Source organism: Nesoenas mayeri, assembly GCF_963082525.1.
Source record: "Nesoenas mayeri genome assembly, chromosome: 3".
Classification (NCBI taxonomy): Eukaryota; Metazoa; Chordata; class Aves; order Columbiformes; family Columbidae; genus Nesoenas; species Nesoenas mayeri.
In genome coordinates, this window is record NC_137544.1 from 46,959,764 (window position 1) to 46,976,856 (window position 17,093).

The 17,093-nt window shown below is 43.8% G+C and overlaps 1 protein-coding gene across 1 annotated transcript in view; it reads left to right on the forward strand.

The window, feature by feature from the left end:
- Window positions 1-11,985: 11,985 nt before the first annotated feature.
- The window catches only part of SOBP (sine oculis binding protein homolog), a gene marked incomplete at both ends in the record, with an annotated part of 101,432 nt that continues 96,324 nt past the window's right edge, over window positions 11,986-17,093 (forward strand). The window contains one exon of the mRNA XM_080342570.1: window positions 11,986-12,081. Within this exon, the coding sequence (XP_080198696.1) occupies window positions 11,986-12,081 (96 nt within the window). The remainder of the gene's footprint in view (window positions 12,082-17,093) is intronic.

Here is a 17,093-nt window from a genome sequence, read left to right on the forward strand (position 1 = left end):
TTGGGTTGGAAGGGACCCTCTAAGGTCCTCTAGTCCAACCCCCCTGCAATGAGCAGGGACATCTTCAACTAGATCAGGTTGCTCAGAGCCCTGTCCAGCCTGGCCTTTAATGTCTCCAGGGATGGGGCATCTACCACCTCTCTGGGCAACCTGTGCCAGTGTTTCACCACCCTCATTGGGTGGTAAAATTAAAAGAAGATAAACAAAGGTATTCATCTATACTATACTGTACTATCTATATACTTTCCCCCAGTCTAGGTAAACTCTTCTGTTCTGTATAGGGGTTCTTCAGCACGATTCATCTGCTTTTGAATTCATCCTGATGTCAATCTGTTGGAGACAATGAGTGATGACGCTCAGGGCACAAGGGGTGATGTGTTTATTTTTACCTAGCACTTGACTCATTTGCATCCATTCTTCTTTTATCCCTGTAATTAAAATGCCTGCCTGCCACTTCAGTACATGCACTAAAATTATTAAAACATGATTTGAACATTATAGCAATCACAGTTACTGCTGTTGTACAAGAGGAAGAACAATTGATCTAGGCCAACACAGTTAGGTAAGCTATTCAAGGGAAACCATAAGCTACTAATGCAAAATAGAATGTGGAAGTATTGAGTCAGATGAAAGGAGCATCTAAGGCAGTATACGCTGGCTCTGATAAGAGCCCATATTGAAATGCTTAAGGGAAGAGAATGAGTAATCAAGCAAGTATGGCGAAGTACGTCCTGTGGCATGTCCACCCCACTTCCACATAACTACACTTTAGAGACTTCTTGAGCCAGAAGCTCTATCAAGTCTATCATGTTTAGTAACACAGATTGGATCTATTTTTCAGAACTTCCAAGTCTGCCTCTTCTAAGCTCTTCTTTGAAGGTGTTTAGACCTTTGCTCCCCTGAACATCCTGTGGACGTGTGTTCCACAGTTTTATTGTATATTACATGGAAAAAACACCCACCTCATTATGTTTATTTTAAGCCTTCTAACTAATAGTTTGCATTCAGAGCCAACGAGGCATGCCCAAGCTAGTCTCAAAGAAGCCTTGAACAACACTTCCATCCCTTTCCGTTTTATTAATTTCCCCATCTTTTTTTTTTTTCTCTCTCATTCCCTTTCTTTTATCCTCATGTTATCTCTGGAGGGTGTTACAATCTACATAGGCATCTGATTTACAAATCCATGCCTATTACATACCAAAATTCAAATCACCAGAAGTCTGGCAGTCCTTCAGAGACACACTCTTCCACAATGATGTCACTTCCTTGTACGTTTAGTCTTCAACTTCGGCACCTTGGTTCCATTCTGAGCTCCCGAGTGACAGTGACCTGGTTTTTGGAAGTGCTTAGCACCCACCACCTCCCGGGGAAGCTGCAGGCACTCCACACACACAAGAGAACACTTTTATGCAAAGCATCTGCCTGGCTCTGGGCACTCAAGTATTAAATTGTTATTCTGGATTCAGCTTCACAGTGTAGTGACGCAGGAAATCATCAGTCCTGGAGTGAAATTAAGAACCTTAGGACTGGCAGTGATTTAAGTTAATCACGGTGATTTAAGGTAAGCAGTCCTCTTGAATTAAATATTACTGAATGTGAATCTTCCCCGTTTTTTTCAGGATCAATGGAAAATGCTACAGAGTACAATCATCTTACAGACTTTGTGTAGTATAAATGTGTAGATCATTTCTATATCAGGAGTCCTGCTTGGACATTTGATTTTCAGCTTTATATCTGTTTCCACAATAAAACACACCAAAACCTGAACTTACACATTCACTTGCACAATCATCCAATAGATGCACTTTCCATCTGTGCTATAGTTTTTCCTTCTTTCTCTGTTTCTCACTCTTGGAATTTGCTCAGACCTATTCTCTAGCCAAATATATATATATTTTTTTCTTTTTTTTCTTTTTTCTTCAGTGTGCTCCTCTTTGCATTTCTTTTTGCTTTCTCGCCACCTTTCTATGTGTCAGCCTTGTTCCAGTTCTTCTCCCCAATGGCATTCAGAACTCCTGCTACTTTCATACACTCTCACCATTTTAAGCTGCTTTCCCACATGCTCCCTTTCACAGAACACCTTCCTTCCACTGATTTCCAAAGCACAGATGCTTGTTCGCTTTCCATGATGGCAACAACAGCTCTAAAAGAAACATATCATTTCCCCTCCTGCAATTCATGCACAAATGCTTGGCATGTGCTGCTTGGAGAAAGCCTTTTGACTTAGAATTTCCTTGCCTTTGTGGAATCTGCGAAAAGGGCTGATAGATTATAGCTTTGGCAGTTATTTCAAACAACTTTATTTGCAGCCAACTGAGGCAAAATCTGTCAATGGTGCTGTCCCCCTGTTCTTTCAAAGGTCGTTGGTGTTTCGTGAGTGAGCTCAAAGTCGAGCTGGTTCAAAGGGAGGCTCACATTTCATTATTTTCCAAGAAGGTTACATTACACGTTCTAATGGTGACAGGACTGTCCTACAAGACATAAGAGCAGGGTTCTAGCTGAGGCTGTGAGACTCCTCAAGTACATATGTTTTGTCACTTTATCTCTCTCCCGATGATTTCTCATCTGCAAAATAGCTGTAATACTAACTGGTAGCTGTAATATTAGTTAACAACAGAGAAGGCGGCCCAGCTAACCATATGGGTGGCTAGGTTTGGACTTGGTTTTGGTGTTGGCAGTTCAGGTAAAGCCAATAAACCTCAGTCTACATCTTCTCAGACCAGGGCTTAAGAGATGCTAATTGTCACTCACAATATGCAAGAGGCAATTTCTGATGTTGTCCCAGGGGTAAGAGGAAGCAATACAGAGCCTTGGCTCTCTCTGCAAGCCAACCCACTTGCTGCCTAAGCTTGCAGGAATGGTGGTGCATCTGGGGACCTCTACTGATACTGAAAACAAACCGCAGCATGGATGGGGGGTTGCCATATACATCTGTGGTAGCAGCAGGATTTCAATTCATGCTAATTGAGATATGTACGGAGTTCCCGACCCTTAGCTCCCAGGAGTTACCCAGCGCTGAAGTGTTGTGGGAAGACTTTGCCACACCAGGTGGGCGGGACAGAAGTTGTATGTGACCGTCTCCCATCAGCACCCTCCGGTGATCTGAAAGGGACTAGGAGGATATGCCAATTCTGCTTTAATTAACAGTTTTGTGAAAATAACCACATATGATTTCAAGAATCTTGGATGGAGATGGATATATACATTGGCCCTGTCCTAAGGGGAAAAAATCTCGCCTGTGTAGAGAATGATTCTTGGACTATCTTTGAGTAGAGTCTATTTTTGATTATGGTAGTAAGAGATGTAGATTATTATCATTAATGTTACATGCATGATTTAATTAGAAAAGAGCAACACAGTTCAGGAAAACAAAATCTTTCCAGATAATAGTTATACTAATTACCGAAAAGATCATAAATCAAACAAATTGAATAAAATGCAGGGGAAATGGGCTGACAAGAATCTCATGAAGTTCAGCAAAAAAATGCAAAGTCCTGCACCTGGAGGGGAATACTATTTGTAGTAATACAGGTGGGGGACTGGCTAGAAAGCAGCTTTGCAGGGAAGGCCCTGGGGACCCTGGCATTCAAACATGAGCCAGCAGTGCACCCTCGCTGCAAAGAAGGTCTGGTTGCATTAGGAAGAGCATTGCTGGCAGGTTGAGGAAGGTGATCCTTCCTCTCTGATCAACCCTGGTCAGACATGTCTGGAGTGCTGGGCCCAGGTCTGGGATCCCCAGTATAAGTAAGACACTGGAACAATGGCAGCAATGGGCCACAGAGATGATGGAGGGACTGGAGCAACTGATGTACCGGGAGAGGCTGAGAGATTTGGGGTTGTTCAGCCAGAAGAAGAGAAAGCTCAGAGGGGATCTGACCAATGTGTATAAACACCCAGGGGGGAAGTAGAGAAGATGTAGCCAGGGTATTCTCAGTGAAAGGACAAGGGGCACGTTGGCACAAATTGAAATACAGGAAATTTCATTTAAACATAAGAAAAATATTTTTTTGGCTGAAGGTGGTCAAACACTGGAACAGGTAACCCTGAGACACTGAGGAGTCTCCATCTTTGGAGATATTCAAAACATGACTGGACACAGAGCCAACCTGCTCTGCTTTGAGCAGGGAGGTTGGACTATGTGACTTCCAGAGGCCCCTTCCAATCTCAGCTATTCTTTGGTTTGCTGAGTGAAGAACATTGTCCTATGCTGAAAATATGTGCCACATCCTAGTCCTGAGTGTGTTTCTGTTGTGCATACCCAGGATATGTTTGGAGGTTTTTTGACAGACTTTTTGCCACAGTGATGTGAATGCATTGCCATTATATATTAGGATGTGTAAAATTCATGTAAATGTAACTGAGAAGATCAAGAGGTTGAATCGCATGTCATGTAGAATTCTGGTGAGATGCGGGCAGGAAAGCAAGAATTGCAGTAGAGGAGTAATAGTCAAATAATGACATGACAAAGCCCAACTTTACCCAAGTCTAAATCATTTAGTATATGTCATTGTAGATACCTTGACATGTTTCTTTGCGTCCAGAAAAGAAATGAATAACCCACTGTATCTTGTATATGCAATGCAGGGGCTAATTTGGACAAAATCATGTAGTGTTTTTGAAAGCATGACAAGAAAATTAAGGATGAAGAAACTGCCGAATGACTTTTATGAATGAAAAGAATCTGTAATTGTTTTCCATCCCTTGACAGATGTTACTTAAACTGACATACTATATCATGCAACAAAACTCACGGGGGAAATACAAGATTATGAGAAAATGTATAAACCACTATCTTTATTGTAAAAAAATCTTTTATTCTTCACAGCAAGACAAAGAGAGGAGGGATGCCTTTTAGGAATAACTTGCTGTAGATTACTGTAATAATATTTTCAGGAATGTATCAGCCCAATTGATCTATTAAAAAAAAAAAAAAAAAGAGTTAAAAAGAAGGGAGAACTTTCTGTGGTATCCCAATCCCACACAACCTCTCCCCCTCTCTTCCTGTCATTGTAGCCTCTGGGAGAGTTACCCATTTATTAAGGTGAAAATAAGAATACTTTGTCCTGCCTTTTTCTGTGTGGAGAAGTAAAAGAATGGGAAGGAGTGGAAATGGTCATTGTCAGGAAATGAGAGGTGAAGAAATCAGTGTGCCTTGGCTGTAAATACTTTCAGTTCACCTCGGAGGGAACTTTACAGCTGTGGAACAGCTGCAGAGAGCACAAGTCTCCACCCCTCGCTGGTTTTGCTTGTGACTTCGATGGTTCCCTGCTTTCAAGGTAGCAGAGGCTGAGAGCAGGAGGGTCTCTCAGGTACCTTAGACCTTCTCCAAAGCAGCTTTTGGAGGTCAGCATTTTAGATGTCAGCCGCAAGGAAATAAGAAGCCCTCGAGAAAGTAGGGCTTTGTATATGCTCTTACCAACCTGTATGACAGAGCAAGTAGACCACTTGTTTTAACCAAATGAAAATTTAAAAGATTCAAAAGTTCCACTCTGAGGAACAGTCCTCAACCATAATGAAGTCTAGAGGTTGCAAATGCAGTTTGTCACAGTCAAGTTTGAGCCTGGTATTTAACTTCCTTGCTCATCCACAGGTTGCCCATTTTCCTCTGCCTGATGTTTAGCATTATGTTCAATATGAAAATGTTGCAGCAGGGTCACTGAATAACCATAGTGGATAGATAGGGTGTAGCAGCAGACAGATGATAAAGATTTTTCCCCAAAGTCAATACTGGTGTCCGGGACATATTTTACGAATTTGGTTTTAATGCATTGCTGATACCTTTTTAAAGGTTTAATATTGATTGATTTTTAATGGCTAGGAAAAGACTCCTCCTTGCTTACTTTTGGTATAGTGAACATGAGAAATGAAATAAGAAACATAAAGGCATTTTACCAGAAGACTTGTAAGTATTTAACAAAGAACCAGAGAAACGAGTGAACATTTCTTTCTGTTTATCATACTAGGTGAAATTTCAGGTAAGAATAGCAATCATTAATTAATTATTTAATAAGTTAAATAAAGTTTCTCTCTGTTTGCCAGAACTTTTAAATGCATTAACAGTATTAAGGCTCTATCTTGCCATTAATCTGTACAGATTTGACACTGATACCCTAAAGCAGTACGAAAAATGAAACATTCATCAATATTAAAATACCTTCAAACATTTCCAGACCTTTGTATTTGGAAAGCCGCCACTACTCCCATTTCAACTGCCATACTGTGTCTGCTTTGGAGAGGCTACCTCTTGACATTTTGCAGAACAGCCTCTAATCGTCTAAGGAAACTCTGGATTGAGATTAGTATCCAAAGCAGAAAGGAATCTACAGACACTACTGTGTGTGAGTAATGCTGCAGGCGTTCATCCAAGCTCAGGGATGAGTGGAATGTACCTCTTCTCAAAGGTATGGGTGAAATAACATCACTGAAGTGGAAGTGGAGATTGGGTGGAACAGAAGTGAGGGAGAGGTTCACGTGTGTTTTAAATAATCTGTCACCTTAGTGTGTCATACAAAAAGTCAAAGGAATGTTTCCATTTCAAGTCAAATAAAACGTAATGGTACTTTTCTATGAAGACATATAATGAATTTATTTGTTTAATTAAACACTTCAGCAAACCAAATACCTGAATTTAAATTGCTGTTCATTATGGGTTCGCCTCGGATACAGATGAAACAAGAATAGGTTATCTTGTGAAAAACTGCGTAGACATATGTTTTCCATGGTGATTGGCATTATTAAGCAACCTGATGGAGATTTGACACCATCTTGGCAAGCAGGGAACAATAAGGTAAATTATCAGCAATATTAAGAAAAACCAGTTAAGAGCTGCATCTCTATTTTGGCCTGCAACATCTGCAGCTGTCATTTGGGAACAAACCAACAAACACAACAAAAAACAACCCACAAGATCCTCCCTTTTTACCTTCAGCTTTCTCCCTGTATGTGTGAGTGTACATGTGTTGTTTATATGTGCATAAAGGCACACTGACTTGTCCTCACATTTTGGTACCCGAGGTTCCATGACGCGTTTCCCACCGTATTGAGAAGGCGACAAACAGGAGGGGGAGCTCTCGCCGCAGCCGCCGCGGCGGCAGCCCGGGCTGCGCCGGGCGGGGATGCTCACCCGGGGCAGGGATGCTCCGCTCCTCCGGACAGGGATGCTCCCCAAGGCAGGGATGCTCCCCCGGGGCCGGGATGCTCCCCCAGACAGGGATGCTCCCCAAGGCAGGGATGCTCCGCTCCTCCGGACAGGGATGCTCCCCAAGGCAGGGATGCTCCCCAGAGCAGGGATGCTCCCCAAGGGCTGTGGATCCTCAGCCCTTTCCACCTAGGACTCCTGCCTCCTACAGGGCAGCACAACTGCTACAGTAATTACCCTGGTTGTCCTAATTTTGGCTCTGAAAACCATCACGTGGTTTCCAGTGTGCCCCCAGACTGCCATTTGTTTGATGCCGTTGCCTTTTAAAACCTTTTGCTTTGGAGCTGTCGTGCCGCTTACATATTTACCAGCTGGAAAAATCAGGCCTGCTTGTTTATCTTGTCCTCTCTGGTAGGAAATAATGAGAAGAAATGGCTCAATAATAATATTAAAGAGAGTTACACATTAATAAGGACCAAATTGAAGAACTTAGTTACAGCAAAGTGTGGCTTTTGTGCTACCTAAAAAGAACTCCTGTAAGTGGATAGGTGCCCTTTTAAAATATGCAAATGCTAATAAATAGGAATATGAACAATATAATAGAAATTAAACCTGGGGCAATTTATTTTAGTCAATTCATTTGCACCTGTTGTTTTATGAACAATATTTGCTTTACTGAGGGCCAAATTACTGTGCTTGCAAAAATCCAAGTACAAATTCAGAGACAGAAATGCAAAGACCTGATAGAACAAAAATATGGAGCTTGGCAAAGCACCTTGGGTGTAAAACACACACTTGGGCAATGGAAGGAAAAGTTCAAGTTCTTGCCATGACTCAGATACAGCAGAGACCTGAACTTCAGTCTTGCAGGTGGCATAGCGACCACTGAAAGGCAGATCACGTTGTCTTTTTTCTTCCCAAGTTTGAAAATAACCAATGAGGTAACTGAAAAACAAAACAAACAAAAAGCAGAAAAAACAACCAGCAACCCCAAATCCTTGAACAGGCAAGTGAGTGAGAAACTTACCCTACTGTGCTGTGGTTAGAGCACGCACTCATTGTAGGAAGCCTGATACGCAGTTCCTGCTCCCTTTCAAGATGAGTTACAGTAAGGAGTAAGAAGCTTTTTTCCCCTCACATTATAAAAATCTTATTTTTGCTTTGAATGAGACTGGAAACATTTTGAAAATCCTGGACTTTTTCACTTCTTTTTTTTTTTTTTCTTTTTTCTTTTTAAGAACATGGGATTCTTGCTTTCCAACACACACTATGTAATAGATTGATTTAAAATCACCTTGGAAATTGGTCCAGTTCTCCAAGGAATTTGGTCTCATTAATCTCAGCAGCAAAATCTTTGCTGATTTCCAAGGATGAGAATTTAATCTTTGGCTAAAAACGGCTTACTGATACCACATAGCCTGGTATCTCTGTCTGGTAAAATAAATGCTAGCAGCCCTATTGATCTTATCAGCCACCTTTATTCACCTGTTTAAGATGTTTGCAGAATCCATATTGAGCACTACTGAACCAGGTTTCTTTACCAAAAATACAGGTTTTCACACAATAAATATGTGCTGCCACGGTTCAGTAAATGTATTGAATGTTAGGGTCTCTGTAATGTAAATACCAGATTTATTTTCTCATAACTTTTTGGAGAGGTTCAGATCAATGCCATTGTATGACTGACAAATTTATGGCTTCCATAGTTTTTGACATTCTGCCTCCCCTTACAAGTTCACGAGCTACGATTAAAACCTGAAAGCATTCCTTTTTGCTAGTCATCCCCTCCCCAGTAACAAGTGGAATAATTAGATGGTTTCCAAAACTTATTTCAGTATCTACAATGTGTGTCAGATAACATCTGAGCACTCTAAATGCACGAACTTCTGCGTTGACAGTTGATGGTCCTCCATATGCTATCACTAAGAAAAACAACTTCCCAAGAATATGTAGGATAATAATATGCAATATGTAAAGGTAATAACAGCTCTAGAAAAATAGGGATCATGACAGTCACAGAAATAAGCTGCTGCCAGATGAAGAGATATTATTATTAGGACACAGAGAGGTAGAACTTTTGTTTTTATCCAAAGCCTGTATTAGATACCGAGAAAAAAAAGAAATGCTCTAAGAGCATGTTTTTTATCCGGTGGTTGATGAGGTACTGGGGGACTGGAGGCTGTTTTTAAGAAGCTTGCCAGAAGTAGCTGGGAAAAGTGAGCCTACTGTCAGGAGGCATAAGTTCACATCCCCATTCAAAAGTATTTGGAAAAATACTGGAAAAAAAGCCTAACTGAAAGCCGCTATTTTTGGTGATCAAGAAGTGAAGATCAGTGTTCAGAACTGGTTGCAAGAGGGGTAGGAACTGCTTCAGTTTACAACCAAACCTTTAGCTGCTACTCAGGAAAACTGGAATGACAGATTTGATCCTGAAGACATTTGTTTTGGTCTACTCACTGTAACCTGCTGAAGACAATTCACAGCATTTGGGTTTGCAAACAGAGTCTCCAAAGTCCCTCCCAATATTAAAGGAAGTTCTGTTTATGCTGGGAGCTTAGAGTTAATCTTTGTGTCAGATTATCGACTCAGTGTGTTACATTTATGCCATGAAACAGTACTTTATTACAATATTTATAGAAAGTGTTGAGTAGTAGTCTTCAGATGTTTCACTGAACAAGAACCAATTGTGGCAATACTTTGTTTAGTGGAAGTTCTAAGGTTTTCATTAAAACTCTGCTATCCGTATCCGCTCTGCAGAGAAACTAGTGATATGTCCCTAATACAATAATTAATTTTACCTTTTTCATTAGAAGGGCTTCGTGTATCAGCAAGGTGGTGCCAATTCAAAGCAGAACAGTTTTCTGAGGTTGGCTTGCTTTCTCCAGCTGAAGATTTCAAAGAGTTCTGAGGCTACATGAGATTCTCTTTATAAGCAACTTCCCCTTGGTGCTGCCTGTCTTACCCTTACTGTGCGAGAGAACGCATTGAGATTCTGGGAATATCTCCTGTACTTGATGAGACCTCAACTGTACCAATTTGTTCATAATAGAATACAAAACATAGAGATGAAGTTGCTTTTGGTGTGACACAGGAGGGAAAACTCCCTATTAACCACCATCCTTTGAAGGTTACCTGTGGAGTCACAATTTAGTTTCCCCAAGTTTCAGAACTCACTGTATTTTAAAATATTACAGGCAAGAAAAGAAAATAAATCTAGGTTTCTTCTCATGCTTGCTGCTGGTGAGTCTGAGGCCAGACCTTGAACTCCTGGGGTGCGCAGAATGGATGGGGCCCATGGCATGACCCCTTCTGCAGGTGACTCCTGCAGCTCCTCGCTGCCAGCAGAGTCTTCTCGAGGGTCTCCGCGAGGTCCCGCCGCTCTGCGAAAACGAACAAACAGATCTGGTTTTTTCCAACAACTGCCCGATTCTTTTCAGGCAGCGAGGGGAGCGGCAGCACGTTTGCTTCACAGCGGCCGTGACCTTACCGCTGCGGATGTGCTCCAGGATTTCACAGACAGAGGTCTGGTTGCTATCTCACCTTTTGATGCTTGCTTCTCTAACAGCCAAGACTGTGCAAAAATCCCAGTTTCTTCCTATTTTCAGTGCCACAGGGGAAAATGTGCTCTGTGTCTCTAATCACTCTGCCATCTGAAGCAGGCAAGGCTCATTTTAGTCACGAAATGAGCAAAGGAGTTGTGCTCAACTTTTCATACTGAAAACTGTCAGTGATTTAAGCTTCAGAAACAGAGAATGTAAATTAGACATTGTTGCACGCAAAACGAACGTATCTTTGACAGGCTAAACAGAGATTTTTAAGGGGAGCCTACTCATACCCACACGGAACGCGGTTTATGTTTCAACTCCGGGATTTTTTTTCCTTTTTTTGTAAATGTATAATTTTCAGGTGTACTGCAGTCATAACGAGAAGCCCCGTACAATTACAATTTTGACTAACGACACAATGGACACCCCCGTGTCGTACGGTATTGTGTCGGGTAATTAGGGACTGCCAGGGAGCGGGAAAGCACAACCCAGGAATAATCGATGTCTCCCCCGCAGTGTGTACTGTAATCCAGCACCTCCTCGCCGAAGCGCGTCCCACCGAACCATTCATCCTCCCCTCCTGGGCACGGAGCAAGGAGCAGCCAAACCTCGGCGCGGCGGAGAGCCCCGGCTGACCGCGGCGGGGACGGGACGGGACGGGACGGGACGGGCGCCGCGGGGAGCGCGGGAGACCCCGCCGGCCACGCAGTGGGGGGCACGGCGGCGGCAGCCCGGCGCTGAGGGCCGGCCCCACGCGTGTGCGTGGGGGGAAACACGACCCCCTCCCCCATGCCAAGCGGGGGCGGGTGCGCACCGCCCCCTCCCCTCCGCTCCGCCCGGTGCTCGGCGCGGCGCCCCTCCTCCCTCCCCCGGCTCCCATGGCGGGCAGCGGCGGCCGATTCGGTGCCGGCAAGCCCCGCCCGCCGGCGGGCCGAGGCCGGCCTCCCCCTTCCCTCCGCCGCCCCCTCCGCGGCAGCCCGCCAGCAGCGCCACAGCAGGCGCGGGGCCGGCTCGCTCCGCGCTGCCTCTCGCCCCTGCCCGCCCCGCCGCCCCGCCGCGCCGCTCCCATGCAGGCCGGCGGCGAGGCAGAAGATGGCTGACTCGCCGGGGCACCCGCGCCCCTGCCCGCCCGCGCCCCCCGCCCGCCCGCCACCGCCGCCGCGCTCCCCCCGGGCCCTCCGCGGCGCCGCCTGCCACCACTGAGAGCCGCCGCCGCCGCCGCTCCCCCCCACCCCGCGCCCCTCCCGGCCCCCCCAGAGCACCAGCAGCCATTTCATCTCCACCACCAAGTAGGCGCAAAAAATGGCAGAAATGGAGAAAGAAGGGAGACCTCCCGAAAATAAAAGGAGCAGGAAGCCGGCTCACCCGGTGAAGCGGGAGATCAACGAGGAGATGAAGGTAGGTGCCTGTGATGGGGAAGGGAGCGGGGGTCCCCCCGCGCCCCTCCGCCTCCCTGCATGGAAATGAAATAAGAAAGGATCTCTTGTCATTTTTTTTTTTTTTTTTGTAGGATGCACTGAATGTGTCTCAACTCCGCCTCCTGGGCTGGAAACAGAGACGAATTCACAGGCTGCAAATCCTGTTCATTGACCAGCTTTGATTTATTTATTTTTTAAACATAACTCTCCCTCTTTGAGCTTTTAAGCTCCTTGGGTGCCAGTGATGAGCCTTTTTTTTTTTTTTTCTTTTTTCTTAATATAGCTCTCCTCTCAGGTAGCTGGGAAGCCCTAAAGTTAGAAAAGAAAGGGACCTCTTTTAAACACTGCATTTCTCCCCCTTTTCAGTAGCCAGCTGCAACTGTGTAATTAAATTGTCAAAGTGAAATGTTACGGTCTGAACCGCGCATCATTCTCGCACTTAGGCGCGGAGACCTCTTTTCTCTCCTTCTCCTTTTTGCCGCCTCCCCCGCTCCAGGCGCCGGGCTCCGCAGCCCATCGCGGCGGCAGAGGTGCCGCTGGAAGGAAGGCGGCTGTCCCAGGGCTGCTTTGGATGAAAGTGTATTTGTCGTGCGGAGGGCTGGCCTGCCTGATAGGAAGCGCTGCCAATCCGGCTGGGCTCTGGAGGTAGCGCTTGAGGCAGCCGCTCCAGATGTTAGGGTGGATGCGATCGCACAAAAACGTTATTTTGGGACTTCTTTTATCATTAGGTCGCTGCTCTGGGCTTGACCGGTCCTATTTTCTTGCGCCTGTTTTTGCACGTCTGTTCTGTGTTTGTTTTATGTCTCTATTTGCCCAAAGTTGGGAACACCTTATTGGGAGACTTTAGCAGAACTTGTTGTTGTTTAATGTGCAGATAAAGTGAGGAAAACGGCGTAGTCTGGTTATGAGACGAAGCTGCTGACATTTAATTTGAATATGTCATTTATTAAAAGGCTGATTGTAAGTGGAAGACTGCCTGGAAAATGTCACACATTCGTGTAGTATGTATGCTATAGGCAAGTATGTAAATATGCATGATACCTAGGGAAAATGTCTTTGCTTTCCGGAGCATTTATCTCCCCATGTAAAATTAAATGGGGATGCGCAATCCCCTCCCTTCTCCCCTCTTTTGCACAGCGCTAATTTCGGTTAGGTGCCCTTTCCTGCCGCCTGCATAACGAGTGTGTACACAGTTCTGCGTGTACATCAACTGGAAATGTGGGCATGAGCAGTAGTAGGGAAATGAACAAAATAACGTTTCGGTGCATCTCTTCAGAAACCAACTGTACTAGTTTCAAGTCCCAAGGAGCGGTATCATTCTTTGTGGGATACGTGACACATCCTATTTTAGGAGAGGGCTCTATGCAGCCACTGGAGAGTGAGAGTCCTTGGTCATTGTAATCCCACATAGTTTTGAGGACTGCAGAGGTCTGTAGTATAGGGCATTGGCCCCTTAAAACATCGCCTAATGTGATCTATATGGATTGCAGCTTTTAAGTTTCATAGGTTCTAGGATTACAAATTAGCTAATTTTAATCAAAACATGTGAAATGTTATCCTGGCTGGATATAAAGGCTGACTGTGCTGGATCCTCTGGGTTTGTTTTGTTTACTTTGGCTGCAGGCACACTCAGCGGTTTGGGAGATAGTTGTTCTTCTACAGTATAACAGATGTTTGTCTGAAAGGGTGAGGAAGAAACAAAAACAACATTGTGCGAAGGAAAAAAATTACACAATTTTAAACTAATGCTTTGGTATTAAGCACTGGCGTTAACCTTCACGTAGAGATTTTTCTCTTTTTAAACCATGAGTAGCTGCTTAAGGTTAGAAACCTTACGATTTCAGCTGACTTAAAAATTAAAGGCGGGTAAAAATGGCATTTTGAACGCATGCGTGTGATTTCTGGTCGAGAGTGAGATAGCTGATGGCAGAACCTTTCACAAAACACAGGCCACCTTTCAATGTAAACTATGCTGTATGTGCTATGCTGGGAGACTGCATTTTTACTAGGACAGTTGGCTGCTGTCACCCAAGAAAGGGAAAGAGAGGGGGCAGGAAAACAAAAAGTGGTTTGAATTTTCGACTTGTTGAGAAAGTTAAAATCCTGTGGCGATCGTTTACTCTTTTTTCTTTACCAATGAATTAAGATGTCTAGTTGTTCTTCATAAACCCGAGGAATACAATAATGTAACAAATTGGTTACACCGTGCAAAATGTTTGCTGCGGAATGACAGAGGGAGCACAATGTGCCCTTGTGTAGGTTCATATCTGTAATGTTCAAACAGGCTGACTGTTTCCCTTCATCTGAACTGCTTTCATCTGGACCAGTGTAAAATAAGCTCTGGTAAGTAATCACGGCAGAGCAGAAAGAAAGGAATGTATACAGCAATAGACAGCCTAAGCTGTAAAAACTGTAACCTGAGTATCAGCAGCAGATCAGATATCAAGGCTTTAAGGTAGGGGAAATGAAAGAGATGAAGGAGAGGAAAAGACGAGAGAGGGAATGGAAAAGTCAGCTTGGAAAGTGAAGGAGAAGTAGGAGGGCCCCCTCAGGGAAATTTGGCTCAGGGATTAGGGAATTTTATCATGGTGTACAGTGACCTACTCGGGTTTCAGCCCACGTTGGATCAAATTGCCTCCCTTTGCTAGCAGAAAGAAAAAGGACTGGTGTATATGTGATTTCCTCCCCCCCCCCAACTTCAAATAATAAAAAGGCCATTGGTACAAGTGTCTGTTTTAAGTACAGCAAATGAGGGGCACTATGAGCAATAAAATTACCTCATCACAGAGGTTTCCTTCAAGAATCGCTTTTTGGTACAGTCAGATATTTACTCGAGAAGGATCACAACACCTAACTGCTTGGTTTGGTGTCTTCCAACAGTGGTGTCACAGCTCGGTTTTAACATGACTGATGGATATTCAGGTTGCTTGTTCTTTCCTCATGCCAGATATTAAGTTACATTTTTGTTATCGCTAACCTAACGCACATGATGGTTATAACAAATTTTAATTTGATACAGTGTTGTGTGCAAAGAGCACATGTCTCTGCACAGTTTTCTGATATTACATTTCAATGAAAAATATGTTCAGGAGGAACTGTTTTGTTTTGCTGTAACCTTCACAGCCTCTCTTTATTTTGTCTAGTTATTTTTTTAATTTTGTCCCTTTTCCTCCTTCAGATGATACTTTCCTTTTTTTCTTCCAGAGGTAGCATTGTTTACCTCATGCTTTGGAAGAAGAACAGATAGTTATTCTGAAATTCCATTCAGTGCCATTTCTCTCTCGCTGATGAATAGCACAACACCTAATAGATCCAAAGCTATCACAATCAGGGAACCTGGTACTGTTTTAAGACCTATGTATTTTTTACAAGTTTAATTGATGAAAGTACTCGTCAAGCCACGGTGACGGCGTCCCCATCCATCCTTCCTCAGCTTGTTTCCATTTGCCATCCCGCTGCCAGGCAGCAGTGCCACTCGGGAGGAGCAGCTGGGTGCTCTGTGATATTGTGACATGAAGTTACATCCAGCACTGGATGGCACTGGAAGTTCTCCTGAGCAAACCAGGCAAGGTGTTCACCTGCCTCTGTCAGCTGAAAGGGGAGCAATTAATTTACGCTGTAATTTCACAGGGCTGTTCCCTGTGCCCAAGGATTTTGCCGTCTATAAATATTCTCTATAACTAATTTGTATCTAAAATTGGACTTTGTTCCTGATGCCTACAGTTTAAGACAGCCCCATCTGTTATAATCTAATAGTAAACTTATCAGAAGAGCTTTCAGTTCAGTGTTTTAGTATTCCCCGTTTGGCATTTCAAAGTAATACTGTCAGAAGGAGAAAAGCGGTGAGGCAGGAGGAGCAGCGCTGCGCCTGGAGCGAGCCAGATAGCTCGGAGCGCTCCAAAGATTCCGAGGAAACTCCTCCCTTCTCTCCTGAAAAGCAAAAAATGTCTTTGGGAAAGTGAAAAACCAGACAGACTTTATCAATTGTACTATTTCGGGAGACCAAAGTGGAGTTGTTTGTGTGGGTTTTTTTTGTTCTTTTTATTTTTTTTTCTGGAGCCTGCGTGGAAGGAGTTTTGTGGGGTGGCTGGAAAAGGGAGTTGTGTTGTCTACACTGGGAACTTCACCTGCTTGTGCACTGCAGAGATAGTGCTTCCCCAAACAAAACAGGTCATACAGAACCAAACATGTATGTGCAAGGACAAAGGGAATTCAAACATCAAGAAATTTTGCTTTCTGATAGCATAAATGTCTAACCATAAAATTCAATGTAGCAACAACATAAATAAGCAAAGAAAATGAGGACCGGTGAAAAAAAATAAATCCAAGTTTGGTGCAGTGAAAGTGAAAAGTGAATTTGTGGGGCTCTGCACTGAGTGGGTTATGCAGGCAAGGAAATGGAATGGAGCCACTGTGCTTCCTCCCAGATCTGAAATAAACATTCAGCAGTAAAACCTAGAAGAAAATGAGTCTGACAGACTCATTCTCCCCTGCGTTTCCTGTCTCTGTGTTTGCCAGGCTGTGTTCGGTTAAGCCAGGCCTTGCCCCCTGTGAATAAGGTTCATAGAGAAGGAAAGGCAAGAGGTCTAAGATGGAAAGAGAAGCATGGCTGAGCTTCAGAATGTATCAATTAGTGAAGATTTGGGAAAATGATGCATTGCAATGTGAAAAACCAAGCTGTAGGTGTAGTGTTACAATGAAATGAATCCTAAAATGGGAATAAATGTGATTATATTTTTACTGCCTAATGTATAAGTCAGTCTCACAAAAGAGAGAAACTGCAGTCTGGTGGGTCAACAACCTCTTCTTCATCCTTTCCCGTGACTAGGAAGCAAATGCAAGTCAAAATACTAACAAGCATAATAGTTATCCTGGCTCTTCCATAAGGGAGGATATTTCTGTGTAGTACAAGGATAGAGAAACCATACAGTTAAAACATGCAAATTGGACGTTGCCCTGCAGTGGTGATAAGTGGTTTGGGACTTCGCAGGG